Source organism: Oryzias latipes, chromosome 12, assembly GCF_053564925.1.
Source record: "Oryzias latipes strain Hd-rR chromosome 12, Olatipes_Hd-rR_3.1".
Lineage (NCBI taxonomy): Eukaryota > Metazoa > Chordata > Actinopteri > Beloniformes > Adrianichthyidae > Oryzias > Oryzias latipes.
In genome coordinates, this window is record NC_136248.1 from 3,972,123 (window position 1) to 3,993,325 (window position 21,203).

At 43.0% G+C, this 21,203-nt stretch overlaps 1 protein-coding gene and 1 long non-coding RNA gene across 3 annotated transcripts; one reads left to right on the plus strand and one right to left on the minus strand.

Moving 5' to 3' along the window:
• The first annotated feature begins 462 nt into the window (after nucleotides 1-462).
• Nucleotides 463-3,240, plus strand: LOC144996266 (uncharacterized). The gene is made up of 2 exons (XR_013659266.1): nucleotides 463-554; nucleotides 2,353-3,240. It is a non-coding gene; the product is annotated as an uncharacterized LOC144996266 (long non-coding RNA).
• A 9,488-nt stretch (nucleotides 3,241-12,728) lies between these two features.
• LOC101170607 (excitatory amino acid transporter 1) lies at nucleotides 12,729-19,792 on the minus strand. Of its 2 annotated transcripts, none has more exons than XM_011482079.3 (10): nucleotides 19,665-19,792; nucleotides 18,490-18,695; nucleotides 18,272-18,409; nucleotides 17,677-17,881; nucleotides 17,569-17,611; nucleotides 17,012-17,292; nucleotides 16,694-16,927; nucleotides 15,743-15,937; nucleotides 15,536-15,670; nucleotides 12,729-13,612 (listed from the first exon to the last, which is right to left on the minus strand). In XM_011482079.3, the coding sequence occupies exons 2-10, from the start codon at nucleotides 18,626-18,628 to the stop codon at nucleotides 13,402-13,404; spliced, it is 1,581 nt and encodes a 526-aa protein (XP_011480381.1). In that variant the 5' UTR covers nucleotides 18,629-18,695; nucleotides 19,665-19,792; the 3' UTR covers nucleotides 12,729-13,401. The 2 variants fall into 2 exon arrangements, with proteins under 2 accessions (XP_011480381.1, XP_020563541.1); XM_020707882.3 differs by having other exon boundaries at nucleotides 18,490-18,698; nucleotides 19,665-19,791.
• Nucleotides 19,793-21,203: the final 1,411 nt, after the last annotated feature.

Sequence of the window (21,203 nt, forward strand, 5' to 3'; positions counted from 1 at the left end):
AATGAATTACTAAACAGTGGGTATTGTCATCAATATCAAACTTGTTAGGTAAGCTCTGGTGATTTGATTGTTCCTTTTTCAAGATCCAATTGTATGAGAAGAACAGTGCTATTTAGATGTTCTGTTGCATGGAATCAGCTTTCTGAGAGGACAAGGCTTATTAGGAACAAACGACATTTCAAAAATAATTCAATGAAGTTCATAGTGTCTGTAAGTGTAAACTGACATCATTTCGAAAAGATTTTAAAACTAAGATACATGGACTACTTACAATAACTAATGATTTGTATGATTTGCTGTTATGAAATGTATATGTTGTTGATATCCTGGTATGTGTTTTTGATATGATGGTACAAAAATGAATTTGTTTTTAACTTATGCTTATGGACTCCAGGAGGTCTAGGGACTACTCTGTGGAAGCTAATGAGGTTCCAAAGAAATAAATAATAGCTCTGTGCTTTCAGGGAGAAACATGGTCCAATCCGCCACTATGGCACAAACTCTGTGTGATCAGATCCTTCAAAGAGCCTAAGAAGTACCCACAAGCCCTGAAGGTAGGAGGAAAGAGGAGCATATCTGTCAAGCTCTCAGAACTTGCAGACATTGTAACTCAGCTTTCTCCAGATCCCAGAAAACAAGTAAACACAGCAAGAATCATGAAGAGCAAAGAAGAACAAAATGTAATGCATTTCTGGAAAAACTCAAAAAGGATTTTTGACCAGCACCTGATCCCGTCTAGTTTCAAACCTTTTAATACTTATTGACAAACTAGAGGCTGGATGGCTCAGTTGGCTGTGTGTAGGACTGGCACATGGGAAACAAGGGTTTGTTTCCCAGGGGGTGCAATGAGCTTCATCCAGTGTGGGTCCTGGGCAAGACCCCCTGTGCAGGTCCCCAGCTCAGACATAATACAGGGTAGTGTCAGGAAGGGCATCCGGTGTAAAACCCTGCCAAATATTTGCCAAAAGGTGAACAACAATACTTAGAATCAAACTACTTCCTCCCAAGGACAAAATTCTGAGCAACAGAGTAATGTGGTGTATTTCATCCATTCAGTGAAGACTCCAACCAACAGTATGCTGAGAAAACTAAACTACTTAAGAGACTTTTCCAACATTGCAAAGGCCAACTTTAGTGGACTGGATTCTGAAGGAAACAAACCACTTGTTTGAGGACAGTGAAGTTTGTATTAGAGAGAAAAAATGGTTTGAGTGAGGTGGAACAGAAGAAATTGTTATTAGAAAAGACAAACCTTCTTTCAGTAGAAATGATGGACTCAGGTACAATGGTACATCCGTCCATAACCATCTCTTGAAACCCATTAACTAGTTTCATGGAGGGGCAGACAAAGCTGTTGATTGCTAATAAATGCCTGCTGGCAACCTAGCTAAGAACAAAAACACATAAACAGACTTGAAACAACTTTGACTTTTTGTTAGTCTATTATTCTCCTCACCTGTGGAATGAGAGGTAATGTCTTCAACGCCCTCTTATGAGTTTTTAAACCAGCTCTGAAACCTGCTCTGCAATACAACTGTATTTCAGATTTGAAAAGGAAAAGAAGGGAAACGCATCCCAAAATCAAACTAAGTTAAATCAGCTGATTTTTTTGTCAACTACTTTAATGCATGACTCAAAAGGGTTTGGTTTTTTTAAACCAGTTTCATGGAAGAAGGACATTTATGTTTCGCCCCTTTGATTTCAATCCTCATCAACAGACCTTCACATTATCGCCCAGACAAAAAAGTCTTCAGAGTTCCAATGTCCCCATGATGCTAAGCTTAGGGTTACAAGTATTTAAATACATTCTCATTTGTGAACTCATACACACAAACGCATTCAGACAGGACATCTTTGTTTGAAGTCAGTTTTTTTGTTTGTTAATTCCATTAACTTTCAAACATCCTTTGTTTTCTCAAAGCTATAAGTTTAAAACTCCATCCATCCATCCATATTAGTAGTATTAGAACAACATTTGGTGTTCCCACTGTCACCTCATACAATTACTGACAGTTGGACTCTGCAAGGTCTAAACATCCAGAATAACACCTGCAGATGATTTTTAACAATTTAGGCTAATTTTCAAAAAGACCACCCAAAAAGGTCAGCATCCTTCAAATTCTAGGGCATCTCTGACTGAAATATTTTCCTATGATAAAGTTTTTGGGAAAATATGAATTTACAAACAATGATGATGTTTGTTTCTAAAATAAATCTATTCCAGCCTCCTGACTTCTGCTCTCCTAACTGCTCTGCCCTGGAGGGGTGTCAATGTTTGTGGACTACAGTAGGCCCATCTGTTAAAAACACCATTCAACCATCTAACATATAAAACCATTTTGTCCTCATTAGGGTCACGCGGTTGCTGGAACTTCTCCAACACGCCTCAGGCGCTGGAAGCGTCTGCCTGGACAGGTCAGCAGTCCATCACAGGGCCACACAGTCTGAGGAGCCATAAGGAATTTACAACCATCCCGTTGAATGTGTTCAAACCATGAATGAAAGTTGCAAAAAACGCAGCAAACCACCCCCTTTATTTGTGATCTTGGGAAGTGATTTATTTTAATCCCAATCTAACATTTTATTAATTGCCAGGAGGAAATTAGGCCATTTTTCTGTTGTTCTAATATCAGGGGAAGATAAGTCAGCATATTGGGAAGAGGTACAGCGATCTTTGGGGTGGTGGTGGTGTCATGGTTTGGGTTTCTTCGTATTGGTTTTTGCGTTCTATCTTGTTCTGTCATGGTTGAGTTCTGTTTCCGGTTTTATTTTGAAAGGTTTCCTGTTTTGTCATGTTTTTGAGTTTTACTTCCTTTGTCCCAATCTGTCCTGATCATGTTCACCTGTGTCTTGTCTGCCCTGTCTGTATTTAAGTCTCGTCTCTGCCATCCTCTTGTGCTGGTCCATTAACGTCCTTAATGTCTCTTCGTTCCTGACTCCCTTCTGCCTTCTTCATGGTTTGCCCACAGTGAGTTTTGTTTTGTTTTCCTGCTCTGCAGCGCTTTTTGTTTGTGATTAAACCCCTTGCCCTGGAACCGTGTGCCTCCCGTCTCTGCATTCTGGGTCCTTCCTGCTCACCTTTCCCCCCAACCTGACAGGTGGTGGTGAGTGAAAAATCTGTCATTGAACATTTCAAAGACAAAGGGGTCAGATCAACTTTATTTAAATAGTACTCTCATACAATGACTGGTTTCTCTTAAATACAATTCTGTGGTCTCTGATTTTGAACTTTTTCTAAAAGATCTAAAAAATCTTTTCATTTTAGTGGTAAAAAAACAGAATCTGACAAAACCTGAAATGTTGATTTCAAAAATAATCTGAGTGTTTCCTGACGAACCGCAACAGCTGCAGATGTTTGTCCCATTAACCCCTGTGCTATCCTAGGCACTGTAACGTTGGGAGTTGGGTCATCTAGACCCACTAGACAGTGCTCTGAACCATTTTTTCTTCAATGATTTGTGGTCTTCACTGGTGTCCATGGATTACATGAAATCTTTCCACCTTTGTCATGGTAGGGAGAACACGTCATTGTAAGGGGGGGGGGGGGGGGGGGGTCATCTAAGATAGCACAAGGGTTAAACCAGTTGTGTCTGTGACTGAGGGAGAACAGAAATCAAGACAACAGAACCAAAAAGGCTCTGATCCTCACAGATTTTAGCTCCAGTGCTGAGCTATCCCGTACTTTTTCATGCTTTGGTAAAATACTTGACTCAGTTGTTGCGTGACTTGCTCTTTACACACTCATCTGATCTGATTCAAAATATCCTATTGCCCAAATGTCATATGAAATATATTGATTTCATTAAGCCTTTTTTTTGACAAATAAAATGTTGAGGAACACTGAACAGTCTTCAAGATCTGCAGCCTCGCCGATCATTATCTTGTTAAATACATAACTATATCATCTGCATACGGCTGGATGAATCTGCAGAATTCTGTTTCAATGAAACACAAGAAAGGACCTCATTTCAATGACTGTGCTGAATCCCTCAGCTAAAACCCATGCTTCGAAATTTTTAATTTGATTCTTTTTATAGATGTCTGCAGGCTTTTCAATGAGGCACATATCTAAACCCAATGCTTTCTTTGTCCTGACATTCATTTCTATGCACACTGACACTGGTGAGAAACCTTTCTGTTGCAGAGCAAGAAGGAGAAAGTGAGGATTTTGAACTTTGGTTTGGTTTTTGTCAGTTAAGTTTTTGTTTTTGGCTATTTTCTGTTTTGAATTGTCCTTCGGTCACACTATTTTCAGGTTTGTCAAGATTCACAGCTCTCTTCATTTCAGTTAATTACCCTCAGTCTATTTAAGTGTCTGGTTTTAGGTCATCCTTGCCAGCTCATCTGTTCTGTTCGGTTTTTTGTTGCTCCGTGGGTTTTGGCGGTTTCAAGTTTATTTATTAAATGTCTAAGTTTCCATCACCAAGCCTGGTCTCCTGCATTTTTGGGCTCTACACCACCAGTCCCTGACAAAGAGACTGGTTGCCAAAAAGAACCCCTTCTCACCTTGTCTTGGTGTTCCTCCATCACTGCCTGCCCCGGCTGGCTAATGGGAGATGTTTTTTTTATGTGCATCTGGGTTAAAATTGTGTATTTTCTTGTCTAGACATTGTATTCAGTGTGAAGATGCACTTTTTTTTTTGCCACCAATAACCCTACCCTCCTCTACCGCGGTCAAGTGAGCCGACATCTGTGGAAGTGTGGTCTCGCTTGCCGTCACTGACTTTTTGCATGCGCGTTTACATCATAGTTTACGGTACACACGCCCAGCGAGCTGGAAAGACAGTATAAAGCGCTAATATCGCCCATGTCACTGTTACCTATTATCAAATAACATGTACTGTACTCTGAAATAAATGAGTTATTGCAAGCCCTATATTGTTATTTGATGTACAAATGTATTCATTTAGATTGCATGTCTGTTCATTCCATAATAAACTACCAGAAATTACGTGTTTTGTCTGAAATATAATCAGACAGATTCTAAAAGTGAGATTTAACATAGACAAGAGTGTTTTGTGGGTTGCTGAGCATGACATGGAATGGAATCAAACAGAAATGAAGAAACTCCACTTAAAATCCCACCTGGTCGTGTCAACTCTTTCTAAAGTTGCTTCATATAAGGTGACGCAAAAATTACACTGGATTATTGTTGGTAATAATGTTTATGATCATCTCAGCAGGTTTGAAGAAAATTGACTGGAGAAAAGTAAAGATATTGACATTACAGACTAATTTATGCTTCCCACATATATCTGTAATTTTCTTCAGTCAAATTTCTTCAAACTTGCTGTGATGATCATGTACAACAATACCAACAATATTCCAATGAAAGTTTAGCATCACCTTATGATAAAGTGCCATTTTGGATGGTTCACATATTACACTTTATGTATGAGGGAGGCTGAATTAGACTATAATGTCAATATCTCTAAAATTCCTCTTGTACCCCATTTCCACCCACAATAAGCAAGAAGCACTTTTTATTGGCTGCTCTGCAGTCAACCTTGAACCTTGTGTGCTTAAGTCTGCTGTCCGTCTGGTCTTGTTCAGGTTCAATTCAATTTTATTTTTATAGCCTAATATTACAACACTAGTCATCTCAATGTGTTTCTGGAAGAGGTTCTACTGCTACTATGAAATGCTATTTCATGTGCTGTGGAGACCTGTGCATATGACCAATAAAATAAAATATCCCATCCAAATATTTGTAAACAGTGCATGATTGATCACTTTCTTTTTTCTTTGAGCTGTGATCTGCTTTTAGAGCAGAAAAGATAAGATGACCTGGACATGCTGTCCTTTGATAAGGTGGTTACAGTACTGAAATACAGCACAAAAATAAAGGAGGTCTGCTACTTTCTGTCTTATTTCTCTTTGGAATAGATCCTCTGTGAATGGAGAAAATATGATCCAATCCCACAATTCTTTACTGTTATCACTTTAACTGAGTGTTTATTACAGCAGAAAGTGATGAGTTCTTTAGACATAGTTAGCAGTAGCTGACTATGACACGAGCGTTTTTGCATTAAATAATGAACAAACAAACTATCTCAAGTGTGCAGATTACTGATCAGTAATGTCAGAAATTTCTTGATGTCCCAGAAATACATCTTTCACTGTCAGACAGTGCGCTCACTTCAATCAACCAATGCAGCAAACATTAAACAAGAGTGAGTGGTTCAAAAAAACTGCTTGACAAAAGATTCTGGACCCACATTCACACTGGCTGAGTTAGGAGTTGAGACAGCCCTGCTTGTATTTTAAAAGTATCTTGATTTGGAGGTCACTTTCCCACGATGAACACATATACGCTCTCTGCTGCAGAGCAGACTGTCCTTCATCTGCATGAAAGAAGCGTTTTTCAGGATTTGTGTTGGACGACTGCAGCTTCAGACGTCCAAGCGGCTTCTTTACTGCAGAAAAGTCAGATTTGACTGTTTTTGGAAGATTTTTTTTTTTTAATATCCTGTTTCGCTCAGACACAAAGCTGATGGGTCTGTCAGTAATTGTTAGAATGTGTCAATCTAATAAAAAAAGACTTGTGGGTTCAGGTGAAGGACCCTTCTGACTTCCCTCCTCTGCTTTCACAGAAAACATGACAAACTTTTAGTTTTTAATGCAACTGTTTTCTGTTTTTTAATAAAACTTGGAAAATAATTATGATTTTGAAGGTGGTCTGGTCTTTTTTTTTTGTCCTGTTCGACAGCTGTGCAACAGATGAGCGCTGAAGGCCTGTTATGTGTACAGATTTTACTTATACAACATGGGGTTATAACTCTTCTGACGCACGAGGTGTATATTTGAATAAACCCCTTTTGTATTTGAGGCTAAAATGTATTTACATTAACTATGCTTGTATACATTTTTTGTTGGACCAGACGGAAAAAAGAATAGAAAAGGAGAGTGGGATGCTAGAGATGAAAGGGTAAGGGTACAAATGAAAGGGGAGAGAGAAAGGGGGTTAAATGAGTTGAAGGATGAATAGAAGTAGGAGGGGTAGGATCACAAAGCAAAGAGTTGCTGGAGGTTTATCATCATTACTGTCAGGTGTAGATGTTAGTCAAAAGGGGCGGGGCCTGTCCACACAGTCAAGTGTTACAAATATACCGGTTGTCTCCCAAAACCTTCACACAAAAACGTGCCAACATGTAAACAATACAACTACACACGCACATACTGTACCTATGCATACAAACAATTCCTCTGATGATTCCCTTGATCTACACATGGGACAGTAGATCAAGGGAATCTGCCCACCGGGCGACCCAACTTCAGCCACCCAGAACAGGGCCGGCAGAACTGCCATAGGGGCCCGCAGCGCCAGAGAGCAGGGGGCAACAGAACAGCCCTCCATCCGGGGGGCCCAGCACAAGGCCCCACCCGCGGAGGGGCCATGTTTCAAAGCCCATGATACAGAAGGGTGGTCTGATCATTTCCACAGAGCTGTCATATGACTTTGACCGTGAAAGTCTGTCTCAGCTCCATTAAGAACCCATTGATGAAGACATCCTCAGAAGGTCAGCGCTCTTCCATAATCTTTAAAAAATCTTTCCTTGAGGCTTTTGAAGGAGTTTTTCAAGTTCGTGTGTGGCTTGCTTGATCCTTTACACCGGAAAATCAATTAATTCATCACACAACCATCTCAAAATTACTCTAAAAGTAGAATTGAAGGAGTCTAATTTTGGAAACTGATTTCAGTGGCACAGTCAGCTGGAAGCTCATGAGCATCATTCCGGATGAAGGGATTTTTCCATCTTTTACATTTCAATGTTATTTAAAGACTATCCTGCCCTCATCAGAGGTCATGGTGGCGCCAGATCTGCAAACCACCGTTTCCTCTCCTCTAAGATGATTCCTTCAGCAGGCCGCCCCATTGTTTTTAATTACAGCAAAAAACAAGAGCTGCGATGACAGTGAATGACTTCCACCGGACAGACGCCGACCTTCCTGTGTCATGAATATTTTCTCTCAGTTGATACTGAATTTCTGCTTTTCTATAAGCAAAGACATGGAAGCAGATTGGATAACATGCTGCACGTGCATGACGTAGATCAATCACGTCTGGTCCGGTCCCATTTTTTTTTTCTGCTTGATTAGCTTGACCTTCTTCTTTGCCTTTGGGCTGCTCCTTTTCTAGGGGGCACCACAGTGAATCATCCGCCTCTATATAACCCTCTCCACCACATCCTTATGTTCTCCTTCTCTATGAACCTCCTCTTTGGTCTTCTTCTAGCTCTCTTTCCTGGTAGCTCCAACCTCAGCATCCTTTACCCAACATCACCACTGTTTCTCCTCTGAACAGCACAGCTGGGCGTACTTTTGAGAAATCCAACAGCTGCTGAATAAGAGACAATGTAAATGTAAAAAGAAATGAAAAAAGGAAAAGAAAAACTCGAATGGAAAAAGTAAGATGATCTTTTTATTTTCAATTGTGATTTTGGTCCGCAGCGGTCATAATATCTGCAGACTCAGCTAAAAAATTAAATTCATCCCCACCCCAAGACCCCCACCGCACCAGCAGCGGCAGCCGGAATCCCCCCAACGCCACACGGGAACCGGCAGGGAACAACCGCCACCCGGGCGACCAAGCCCGCCACCCAGGCCAGGGCCAGCAGGGCCGCCGCAAGGCCCCCAGAGCCAGAGAGCAGGGAGGCACGGAGGGAAAGAGGGCGCCGCCCCAGCCCAACCAGGAGAGCAGCCCCCCCGCCGCGCCGGGAGAACCCAACGCAGGGCCCCACCGGAGAAGGACGCCCACAGCCCCAGACGAGCACCCCACCACCACCCAGGAGTTCCGGGCATCCCCCCACCCCAACCCCAGGTACGAGCCAGGACCCCCCAAGGGAGACCCACTCCGCACTCCAGGCAGCCATCCGCCCGGCCCACGGTTGGTCCAGGGAGGAGCGAGGCAGGGGCCCGCCGCCCCCGCCCAGGAGGGGGGAACCCCGGGGAAAAAAGAGGGCCCACAAGGGGTGTTGTAAATATGGCCCGACCAGGCTCGGCCACAGTTGGAAATTTGGCGGGGCCCAGCACTCAGGAGCAAGGACCAGAACCCACCCCCCAGGGACACGAACACCCCCGGCTCAGATGTAATGTGAACCCCCCCACCGCGCGGAGAGAGCACCGCCGGGCCCAGGAAGCCGGCACCCCGGGGACACAGCCGCCGTTGTAAAGGGGCCCGTACCCCCCACCAGGGAAGAGGCAGGGGACAGATGGTCCTAGGTCCCACTTTCCTTGCAAAATGTGTGTGCGTGTATGTGTGTTTGAGAGAGTGTGTGTGTGCATGTGTGTGTGTTTATGTTGGGATGTATATATTGAGGGGGGAGGGGTGTGTGTACTAAGGGGGGTGCGGTTAAAATTGGCGGGTAGGGCACTAAGGGGACATCTCCTGATTACTCACAGTGACGTCCCCTCACCCTCCCCACCAAGGGGCCCTAAATGTCTAAGGTGCGGTTAAAATTGGCGGGTAGGGTGCTAGGAGGACATCCGCTGCTTGCTGGCAGTGATGTCCAAGCACCCCCCCTACCAGGGGCCCTACATGTCTAAGGTGCAAATAAAACCGAAAGAGGGGGGGCCCACTCCATACGGCAACCACAGGAGGGGGGCCACTGCCTAGTAAACCCCCCCCCCAAGGCTCATCGCAGGCTAAGCCCCCCACCCCCTCACCCTATTATGAGGTTATATGAGGAAGGGGGTAAGTTGGGGACAGATGATAGACTGTCCCCCGGTGGTCAAACAGCCGTCCCCCGCCCCCCCCCCCCAGCAAGGGGGCCAGGCCCACCCAGCCCCGGGGCCCCACCCCCGGAGGCGCAGACACCCCAGCACCACCACCCCCACACAGAGAGAGGGGAGCCAGAAAGCGCCGCCCCCCCCCCCCCGGAGCAAGCCCAGGCCCCCACCCCCAAACGCTGGCCCTAGAAGAGCTCTGGTCAGGCCTCGACGGGACCGAGGCAGCCAACCGGCCGGGGAAACCGCCGATGGCCTCAGCGGAGACCCCGACCCGTCAACCCCCCCTGCCCCGTACCAATAGTGCCCCCCCCCCCTCCCCCAGAATGCCCCCCCACAGGACAGGGCCGACAAGACCCCCACCCCACCCCACCCCCAGACCCCGCAGCCGAAGCGGATGACACCCAGAGCGACCGGGGGCCCCAAGAGGGTTGTCCCGTCCCGCCCCAGAGCCAGGGAAGGGCCGATCCCAGCCCCAGGTGTAGACGGGAAGCCCATCCAGCGCCGCTGGCCCCCCCCCCCCCCCCGAGCAGCGCCCCCCGCCAACCCCCCCCAGCACAGGCAAAGGGACCACCCCCCCCAAGCCAAGCCAAGCCAGACCACCACCCCACCCCCCCACCACGCACCCCCACACCCAAGCCCAGAGGACCACGCAGCGCCCCAGGCCGCCCCACCCAGGCCCCGACCCCCACCCCGGCCCACGGCAGAAGGGCAAGGAGCAGCGACGACCATGCCCCCCCCACCCCCTAAGTCACGGAGTTAGCTATGGGAGACCAGAGAGACCGAATTCTTTCAAAGTTACTTGAACTTTGGGCTTACATTTTTTCCAAGCTGATATGATCAAGCAGCAGATTTCTGTGTTGACTTATATTTATATTTTTTTTGCTTTTCCAATTTATTAAAATAGTTTTTTTAGCAATGCAAAGAGTTATGAAAATGATAGAGCCTAATCCTCCTTCTACATCGATGGCACTCATGTCACCAAGCACACAAAGTGACGGTGAAGCTGTGATTGAAACCTTAAGCCAGACTGATAGATCGGCACATACCTGCTGCCAGAGAGCCTGGACAGGCGTGCAGAACCATAGTGCATGCATGTAATTGTCGGGCAGATTACTGTCACAGTGCTGACAAATGTCTGAGTTACTGAGACCCATCTTGAACATCCTCTGTCCAGTGTAGTAAATTCTGTGAAGAGTTTTGAAATGGATTAGCTGCAGATTTGGACTTTTTGTCATTTTAAAGGTGTTTAGACAAAGTTCTGACCAAAAACTTTCATCTGTGCTGATGCTCAAATCCGCATCCCATTTTGTTGTCGGAAGTGAAATATTGTTATCTAAATTACATAAAAGTTTGTATATTTTGGAGAGAGTTTTATTCATTGAGAAATTGATCAGAGTGGTAACTACATCTGGTAGCTTTAAATCGTTGTCTCTGTATTTAAACTTTTTAGTAATAATTGATTTAAGTTGCTGATATTCCAAGAAGTTATATATTCCATGTTTGTCTTGAAGTTCCTGGGGAGTTATGAATCTTCTATCAATAATTATGTGCTCTAGTTGTTTTATGCCCCCTGCTTGCCAAGCTGGGAAGTGGATAATTTTTTTGTTTATGAGGATGTCTGGGTTGTTCCAGATGGGTGTCATTTTGCACGGTTGAATTGATGATTTTGATATTTTGAGAAATTCCCACCAGGCTGTTAAAGTGGCATTTATATTAATACTTTTGAAACAATCCTGTTTTTTAACTATTTGACTAATAAATGGAAGATCTGACAGGTTGATCTTTCCACATAACGCCTGTTCCAAGTCTAACCATGAGTTGGTTTCTGGATTATTTTTTAACCATTTTAAGATGTATTGTAATCTATTTGCAAGAAAGTAATTGTGGAAGTTAGGTAATTCTAATCCTCCACAGCTTTTTGCAGATTTTAAAGTTTTTAGACTAATTCTTGCAGGTTTATTGTTCCATAGAAAGCTTGATATGGATGAGTCTAATGTTTTGAACCATTTTAATGGCGGTTGTGTGGGAATCATTGAGAAGAGATAATTAACTTTGGGTAAGATTTTCATTTTAACCGTGGCTACCTTGCCCATAAGGGACAAAGGCAGGTTGGTCCAGCGTGTTAGATCGTCCTGTATGTTTTTCAGTAATGGGGTGTAGTTTAGCTGCACCAGTTCTGATATTTTGGGGGAAAAATAAATACCTAGATATTTTATATTGCCTGATTTAACTGGTATTGTGAGTCCTTGCTCCGCATTACTGTTCAGTGGTAATAAAACAGATTTATTCCAATTAATGGAATAGTCTGATATAGAAGAGAATTCATTAATGATTGTTGCCGTTTCATTTACAGAATGTATATTACTTAAAAACAGTAATATGTCTTTGAACTTTTTAGTCTTTGAACTTCACATTTGATCCTGTGCAAAAAGGAAATGACTCAGCAACTTTAAAGCAGATCTTCAATAATGCTTGTCTGACACGTATTCTGTCCAGAGGGTCCATTGTCACTCACTAGAGCTGTTTTCATATGAAACAACACTGTTTTCAGTCAGCATCTGTTTCCCCTTATCATACAAGAGAACCAATGCTTTATCGCCTCTTTATATTCTCTTTATTGAATTGCGCTCAACATTTTTAACCAAGAAGGACAGTATTGGAACAACAGACTATAGCAGTCATTTACACTGTTATGCCTGTTTAAACCTTTCCTCACTGTAGGTTCCTTCAGTTTGAATTTTTATCTAAGAAAGGATCTAATGTGATGTAATGGATTAAGCATCAAAATTCCCACACAGCTCTGCACAAAACAAAACATCTATACTTAATGTAACATCCATGCTTCTTAATTTTAATTCATGACTCACAAAAACTGTGTGGTTTGTCTCATGGTCAGCTCTGAGCTTTGAGGTCTGGTTGTCGTGCAGCACAGCCTCTCAGCTGAAATGCTGTGGTAAAGAAAACCCAGCTGTGATGTTTCAGGCAAAAAACAAACTATATTCAGGGTTCACATTGTTTATTTCACAGCAGATTCACAAACGAAAGAGGAACGCAAACAATTTTACGCTTTTACTTTTATCAGCACACATGAAAAAATCCAAGCAAGTTACATAAAGCTTATGAAGCTGCATTTGTGTACACAATATTACATTTCACACAATTTATGAGGTGAAACAGTTACTCATTCAGTTAGAAAGATTAGACAATATCATGAGGACAGTGAAATGACAGATTCATGTAAAACTCAACACTCAGATTCTGTGTTTTGAAAGATAACTTGTTTTCTCTTCATGTAGTCAAAAGACAAATGTCTGTTAGTACATTATAGTGTTGTTTCTATTAAAATCTTTCTCTCCCTTCAGTCTGGGAAAAAAATAAAAAATGACTTTTTACACTTTACTGGAGCTTGACAAAGCAAATTAAAGCAAACACAAAGACTGAAATCCGCAGCAATACTTAAAATACAACAAGGTTTTTAAAAATGACTTCTGTCGTTTCACATGCAAGAAGAGGATTATGGCGACTCACCAGCTCTGTGACATGACAGAATCGGAATGTTAAGAAGACCAGGTGAGCTGTAAGTACACTGAAACGTGATTGACAGTTCGGTCCCTGCTCCTGTCAACAGAAAAGCCTGCAAACACTTTTCTGCTCAAGCAAGTCGTGATTGATCTACATGTTGGACTCACAGTGAGTGCGCTTGTCATTCTCAAAATCACTGTCCTGTGAGATGAGCTTGTAAGGTTTCTTCCTCTCCTTCTCCTCCAATACAGCGTTTCCCATCTCCACATCTTTGCTGCGAAGTTCATGTCGGGACAGGAACTCAATGATGCCGGCTCCAATCGAGTCTCCCAAAACATTGGTGGTGGTACGGAGGCGGTCCCTGTAGCCGAGAACAAAGATTAACCTGACCCATTAAAATCAAAACTAAAACCCAGATGACTGGCCAATGTATCAACCAAGCAAACAAAAAAAAAGTAGTGATATAAAAAACTAAAATAACAACCCACAGAACTACAAAACCAGAAAATAAGCCACCGACACGAAAAATCAAATGACCGATCAACCAACTACCAATTAATCCAAGAGTAAGTCAACAAGCAAAACTACAGACAGACTCAACAATCACCTGACCAAGCCATACAACCGTTCTCCAGGATCTTTTAAACCTATCTTAGGATTGATGCAGCAAAAATGGCAAGAGGTTCAAGAGTTTGACTACAAAGTTGCAGTAAAAGTTGTGATATGTTAGAATTTTCAGCTACAGCCGACTGGATGACTTGCAAATTTGAAACCAGTTTTGTTTTTCCAGTGTGTTGAGGAGTAATTCTAATATTTCCACAAGAAATGCAAAGCATGGCATGATAAACACACACCCATGGTAAAAACACATACACACATACATTGTAGACTTACACAAACATGGTAAACACAAACATGGAAAACTCCCACAAATGGTAAACTCACCCACATGGTAAACTCAAACACATGGTAAACACACACACACAGTAAACTAACACATAGTAAACTCACAAATGGTAAACTCACACGTAGTAAACTCACACACATGGTAAACTCACACACATGGTTAATTCACACACGGTAAACTCACTCACCTTTCTTTTCACAAACATGCTAAATTATTACACCTGGTAAACTAACACATGGTAAATTCACAAATGGTAAACTCACAAAAATGGTAAACACACACACCTTTTTTTTCCCGCAAACATGGTTAATTCAAACACATGGTAAATTCACAAACATGATAAACTCCCACATGGTAAATTTACACACATGGTAAACTCACATACGGTAAACTCACACACATTTCTTTTCACAAACATGGTAAATTCACACACACGGTAAACTCACACATGGTGAACTCACACACGTGGCAAATTCACCCACATGGTAAATTCACACGCATGGTAAACTCACACACATGGTAAATTCGCACACAGTAAATTCACATGCATGGTAAACTCACACACATGGTAAACTCACACATATGGTAAATTCACCTACATGGTAAACTCCCACAAGGTAAACTCACACATGGGGGCGACTGTGGTGCAGTGGAAGAGTAGTCAACCTCTGATTGGAAACTGCAGGGTTCGATTCTCGCCCCGCCCGCCAATGTGTCGAAGTTTCCTTAGGCAAGACAGCTGACCCCAGCTTGCCTCTAGTGGAAGGTTGGTGTTTGGCTGCAGAGCTGCCATGATTGTATATGAATGGGTGAATGTGACTGTATGGCGCTTTGAGCCTTCCAGGAAGGTAGAAGGGGGCTATATAAGTGTACACCATTTATCATTTTACCATGGTAGACTCACGCACAAAATAAATTAACACACATGCCTGCAGTCTACTTGTCTGAGCCTTTAACATGACTTGCAGAGATGGTTTGACTGGTGGAACCTGTGTTATGACTGTGCTATCCAGAATACAGTGATAGAAAATGAGAGTAAAACTGTTTTTCTCTTCCTATGAGGAAATTCCCAGTGAAACACATCTCTAACAGACATTCATATTTGGCTCATCCTAGTTAAAAGAGAAGTGTTTCCTTTATTACCCCAGTTAGCTGGGTAATTTCTGGTAAGGGTACTCTAATTGAAATGTTTAATTTGGGAAACCTAATTATGTTTCTATGTTGAAACTCTTTGTAAAAACATTGGGTATAGAGGGATAGATGTAGCGCAGGACTCCAGGGAGGCTGGGGAAGTGTGCCACCAGGACACAGAGTTGTTCCCGACCTTTGAGACGACACACGTCGCACAACACCTTTAACATCAAATAGGACACTTACAAGAACCAGTCAACAGCAATGATGAGAGTGATGTCATCAGTGGGCAGTCCAACAGAGGTCAGAACAATCACCATGGTGACCAGTCCCGCCTGAGGGATGCCAGCAGCCCCAATGCTGGCTGCAGTAGCTGTAATGCTTTACGTTAAGGACAGACATGTCAAACACTGACTTGTGAGCCTTCTTCAGAACAAGTTCTCTCATTCTCACCTGATGGTGATGATCTGACCAAAGTTCATCTCCATGTTGTTGACCTGAGCGATAAAGATAGCTGCCAATGCCTCGTATAAAGCAGTTCCGTCCATGTTTATGGTGGCCCCAACAGGAAGCACGAAACGTGTGATTCTTTTGTCAATCTTGTTGTTTTCCTCTAGACATTTGAAGGTGACCGGGAGTGTTGCAGAGCTGAGGAACAGGGGAACAGGTTTGCAAAATCCCATCATTTCTCACTGTCAAGTACACTATAGAAAACATGAACGTCAAAACATAAAAAACTGTCCCAAAATAATAGACTCAAAACTGTCTCAGGTTAGCCATTAGAGCTTTGTTGGGCCATTAATGATATACTATGTCTACACTGTGCTCAGAAACAAGTGTTCAAGCAACCATTTCCAATGAAAAGTCTATTTAAACACGTTAATATAAGTGATTTTATCTTCCTAGTTTAAAACCTTTTCAGTCGCCCATGGCTACACATGTGTAATTTTTCAGGCTCTACACACAAAACACAAGGCTATTGAACGCGAGCTGACAGTTAAACCGGGTAAGGTTTGACCAATAAGGGACTTGGATTTGATAGTCATGTATAGGTAACATCTTTTCAAAACATTGAAGTACTAACCGTTTAAGATTATGAGATTATGTTGCAATGCAGGAAGTAAGATTCTTTTAAAAATATCATTTTAAGTTACGTGAAAACATTTAGCAACACAACAATTCTAAAGTAATGAAGAACTAAGTTTTCTCTAATGAAAATATCCATCCATCCATCCATCCATCCATCCATCCATCCATCCATCCATCCATGCATCCATCCATCCATCCATCCATCCATCCACAGTTTTTCCCTAATTCTGCTCAGAGGACATGCTGTGGCATTGGGGGTCTTAAGCTGCTTAGCCTTGTGAACCAACTTTAATCACGATAGTTGTTGCTACTTACCTGGATGAGGTTCCCAAGGCGGTTACCAAAGCTTGGAGCAGTCCAGCAATAAACACAAAGGGGTTCTGTCGAGTGATGACAAAATAGAGCATGGGCAGAATCAAAACGGCATGAATCATCAAGCCGATGATGACCGTGATGGTGTACATGCCCAGCTGACCGCCCATTTGGGTGAGGTCATCCATCTCAACTATCTTTCCCGCAATCAGGAACAGGATACCAATAGGAGCGTACCTGAAAGGAGAAAAGGAGCCTTACTGCTCGGTGTGACAGTGATTTTGACTTGATTAACTCTAACTTAGGTCAGATCAGTTTTACCACATGATGATGGCTACCAGCTGCATGATGGCTTCATTCAGGCCGTCGAAGAATTCTCTGAGTAGCTGGCCCTGCTCTTTCATGTTCCCAATGATTAGACCAAAGCACATAGAAAAGACCACCAGCCCGAGAGCGTTGAGTCCATTGACCTGACCGGGGATTGGAATCATCTCCTCCCTGGTGATCTCCATGACCTCCTGAGTGTTGTTGGTTGAGTTGAAGAATGTATCATTGATGGTCACCGTCAAGTGGACCGTTCGCTTCCCATATTTGGTTTTAAACTGTTAAGAATACAAGATTCAGTACATTTAAAGGGCCTCCATCCTGCTTTTCTTAAGCGTTTCAGAGTAAACTATATCCATGTTTATGATAATATAATATTGTCTATGATCTTAAAATTTCGTGTCCTGCAAAGATTTGCCCTTTTTTTCACCCGCAGACAGTCCGTACCCACCCATGGGGCAGCTGTGACTAAGGCTTAATGGTAATTTAGGGTCAGTTTTCTGGACGTCATTCGCTGTTAGTTGGTTTCAGTGTTTCTGTGGTGTAATGCTTACCTGCTGGGTGCAAGCTTGGACCAAGTTGGGAGGGAACATGTTTCTGAAAAGAGAGGGTGGAATTACTGTCACCATCTCAACCTCAAATGCTGTCGTCTTCCAGAATACCTGATCAGATCCAGGAAAGCATCCGCGGGGCTGATTTGTTCAATGGTCTGCTGCTTTCCAAACTCTGCTTTGGAGCCCTTTCCTGGGTGGATGATGAGCACGATTAGTATGCCGATGAAGACTGCAATGATGGTTGTGGTCATATAGTAAATCACAGCTCTCATGCCCATCTTCCCAGATGCTTTACTGTCCAAAGCTGCCATTCCTGTTGGAGAAAGAAGACAACAATAATGCAAAAGAGAAATAATGAGCTGCAGCCACCGAAAGGCTCAAAGTACTGAAGAGGTTAAGGGCAGACAAAGTTACAACAATCTCTTTTGTTACTGTGTATGACAAAAAAATATGAGTCCATGAAACACAGCACAGGAAGAAAGTTTGGCCAACATGGCCTTCTTCCTGAGTGATGACATCATACTGTAAAATCTTTCAACCAATCATAAGCCTCTGCCTCTTCTCTAAATTTGATTGTGGTCTGTCTATGTCTTAATCTAACCCTGCAGATCTCAATAGTCTGGTCCAGGTTTCTGTTCTCTACTCTTAAACTAAACCTTTGGTGTTACTATGACAGCTAAAAGGGTGCGGTGGCGGAGCTGACCTGTAATCAGACTTGAGACGAGCAACGGCAGGACGAGCATCTGCAGCATCCTCATCAGCACCTCTCCAGGAAAAGAGAAGTACTTGACCTCCCGGTAGCTCATCTTGTAGGGGCGCAGTGAAAATCCAAGAATGACCCCTGATGATGAAAGAAGAGTTCATGGGTTGCATGGACCAGGCTCTTACCTGAGGAAGACTAGAATGCTTCATCTCACTCACCAAGAACAACTGCTGCCACTGTGAAGAGCACAAAGGCGTTCTTCTTGAAGAACGCCTGGACATCTTCTTTGGAGATCTCCTCCACTTTCCTCTTGGCCTTCATTGCCCGGATGTGGATTCCTTCCCTGATGCGCTGCATCCTGATGGACGGTTGTTGTTTCGTCGATCAAATATCAGTCCCTCCTTTTGATGCTTCCAGATAGATGCTGCTGAAGTACATAGAAATTACAACAAAACCATAACTGATGGGGAACAGCATTGTGACGATGGAGATGATGATGTTTGGAGGAACCAAAACACCAAAGGTGTCTCCCTGCTGGGACTGTTTCCTCACAGTGTTTAACCAAAGGTTCCTGTTTTTCCGTTTGGTTGGAGAACACACTCTGTCAATCTGATCTGGACGTTTTACTTTTTTCACTGCTCCAATGTTGATTCAGTACTGTTGGTCACTTTTGGACCTCTTCAGAACCAGAGCGTTCACATTGATTCCGTATTTGGGTTTTCTTGTGTGTTTAAGCAGAAAACAAGCAAAACATGGAGGACAGGAAAACCTAGACAAAGATGGTTCTGCAGAAACCATCCACCAACCAACCAAAACAAACAATCCATCTGGCAGCTTTTGTTCTGTAACTGTTTGATCTTCATCGTCTCGTCATCATCCCCTGCTGAGTTCTTTCTTTGGAGGTTCTTTAAGGTGTAAAGAAGTTTGTCTGAAGTCAAAGCAGAAGAACAGACCTCCACCTCAGTCTGGATCAGAATCGTGAAGGTCTGCCTGATCTTTTCCTGATCTTATGAGGAAGTAGGTTGTTTTGTTTTCTTGTCTCACAATCAACATGTCAGGACTCAAACATGAGCCACAGATGAAGAGCAAAATCCACCCTCGTCTTCATTTGCAGAGCTGCAGCCGTCCCTCCTCCTTTAAGAGCATCTTCTCATCCTCACTGTGATTCTCTTTGAATTCTTGTTGTTTTTGAACCAGATCAGCATTTCTGAGGAACGCCCTCAGTTAAAGTAATCTGAGAGTTTTTTTTTAGTTACACAGGAAAAAAATACTTTCCTCTGAACTGGGAGTGATCGTACTTCTACCTAATTCCCTTAAAATAACTACTCTTTAACATGTATTCTGACTACTTTTCCATGACAGCAGATCCCAGGAGTTTCAGGGTCAGACGTACCTGTCCGGCTGCCACTGATCCTCAGATGGAGGTGTTGGTGGGGGAGGGGCAGGCTGGCTGCTGGAGGATGGATGAGGATGCTGAAGATGCTGAAGCTTCAGCGGAACTTCTGAGATTGAGCAGCAGAGAGCAGAAGCTTCTGCAGTCAGGAGAAGTGGGAGGAGGCTCATCCACAGGAGGAGGAGGAGGAGGGAGGTCCCATACAGACACTTCTCCCAGCTTTCAAATTAAAAGACTTCCCAGGATGATGTTTCCTTCCTCTTCATCCTCGTTCTCCTTCCGTCTTTCCATCATTTTTGTGCTGTTTTCCTGCAGAATGTCACCCTGCTGTAAATGAAGGCTGAAGTCAGACTCACCGTCTCCATGGGGACGTGTCACAGTTTGACTCCAGAGAGGATTCAGACGCTTCAATTAGCCGGGCCAAGTGGAGCTGGAGCTGGAATGAGTGACCTGACTGTGTGGAGAAATAATCTCCAGTGAGCTGAACACAATTGCAAGGAAAGCTCCTTAAACAGGTCAGAGTGTTTCACAAACATCTCAGCATCCAAGTGTTGAAGGGTCCAGATTGTGCCTTCTGCGCTGCAGCTCATGCAGGATCCTGCTCGGCTCCTTCTGAATCTGCAGCTGACATGTCACTTCCTCATATCTGGGAGCAATCTTCAAAATAATGAAGACCAGTGATGCGTCAGATCCACAGACATTTCTGAAAGCAAGAATAACTACATCTATTATGTGCAAGAAAAAACAAATAACTGATGCTAGTTTATGAAGTTAATGTTGTTTACAGACCTTTAATTATTCATTTGTTAATTAAGCGTTTTCTGTTTTTGTACCTTTTCTAAATAAACTTTAGTTGATGTTTGTGCTGAAAGATTTCAATGTGTCTTCATTTGAACTTTTGAGCCTTTTTTCACTGAAATTTGACATGGTTCATGCCGCAACCCCCCCCCCCCCATACTATGTCAGATGCTTACGCAGAGATGGAGGAGAGGAGCTTTCACTAAAGAAACAATAAAGGAAAAGCATTACTTTGGAGAAAAAGATTAAAATAGAAATTCTTTATTAATATCATCTTTAATTAATCCATAATTCGGATTTTTTGAAAAAATCCGAATTTTTTGCAAGACCGTTCACATTTCCAAGTAAATCCGAACTTTTGTGGTCTCCAGTGTGACCGTGAGACGACCCAAAACTGACCCGCATGCGCAGAAGTAGTCTTAGTAGTAGTAGTCTTTTTTTATTTTGGACTAGTGAAACAAATGTAAAATAACAGAATAAGACAAGAACGAGACAAAACTTACAAAAACAAGAAAAAGACAAGTAAATTATACAAAACAAAACAAAACAAAATGATATAAACACCAGTCCAAAAGGGAGTGAGAAGAAGAAAAATCTTATAAACTCTCACCCCCCTTTACCCTAAGCCCTTACTTTCCCACCATCAGAGTCCAGTGCCCTACCCAAGTGTATATGTACATATATACATGTAATTTTCATTTCCAAACAACATACAAATGAATAACAAAACGTATTGTCAAA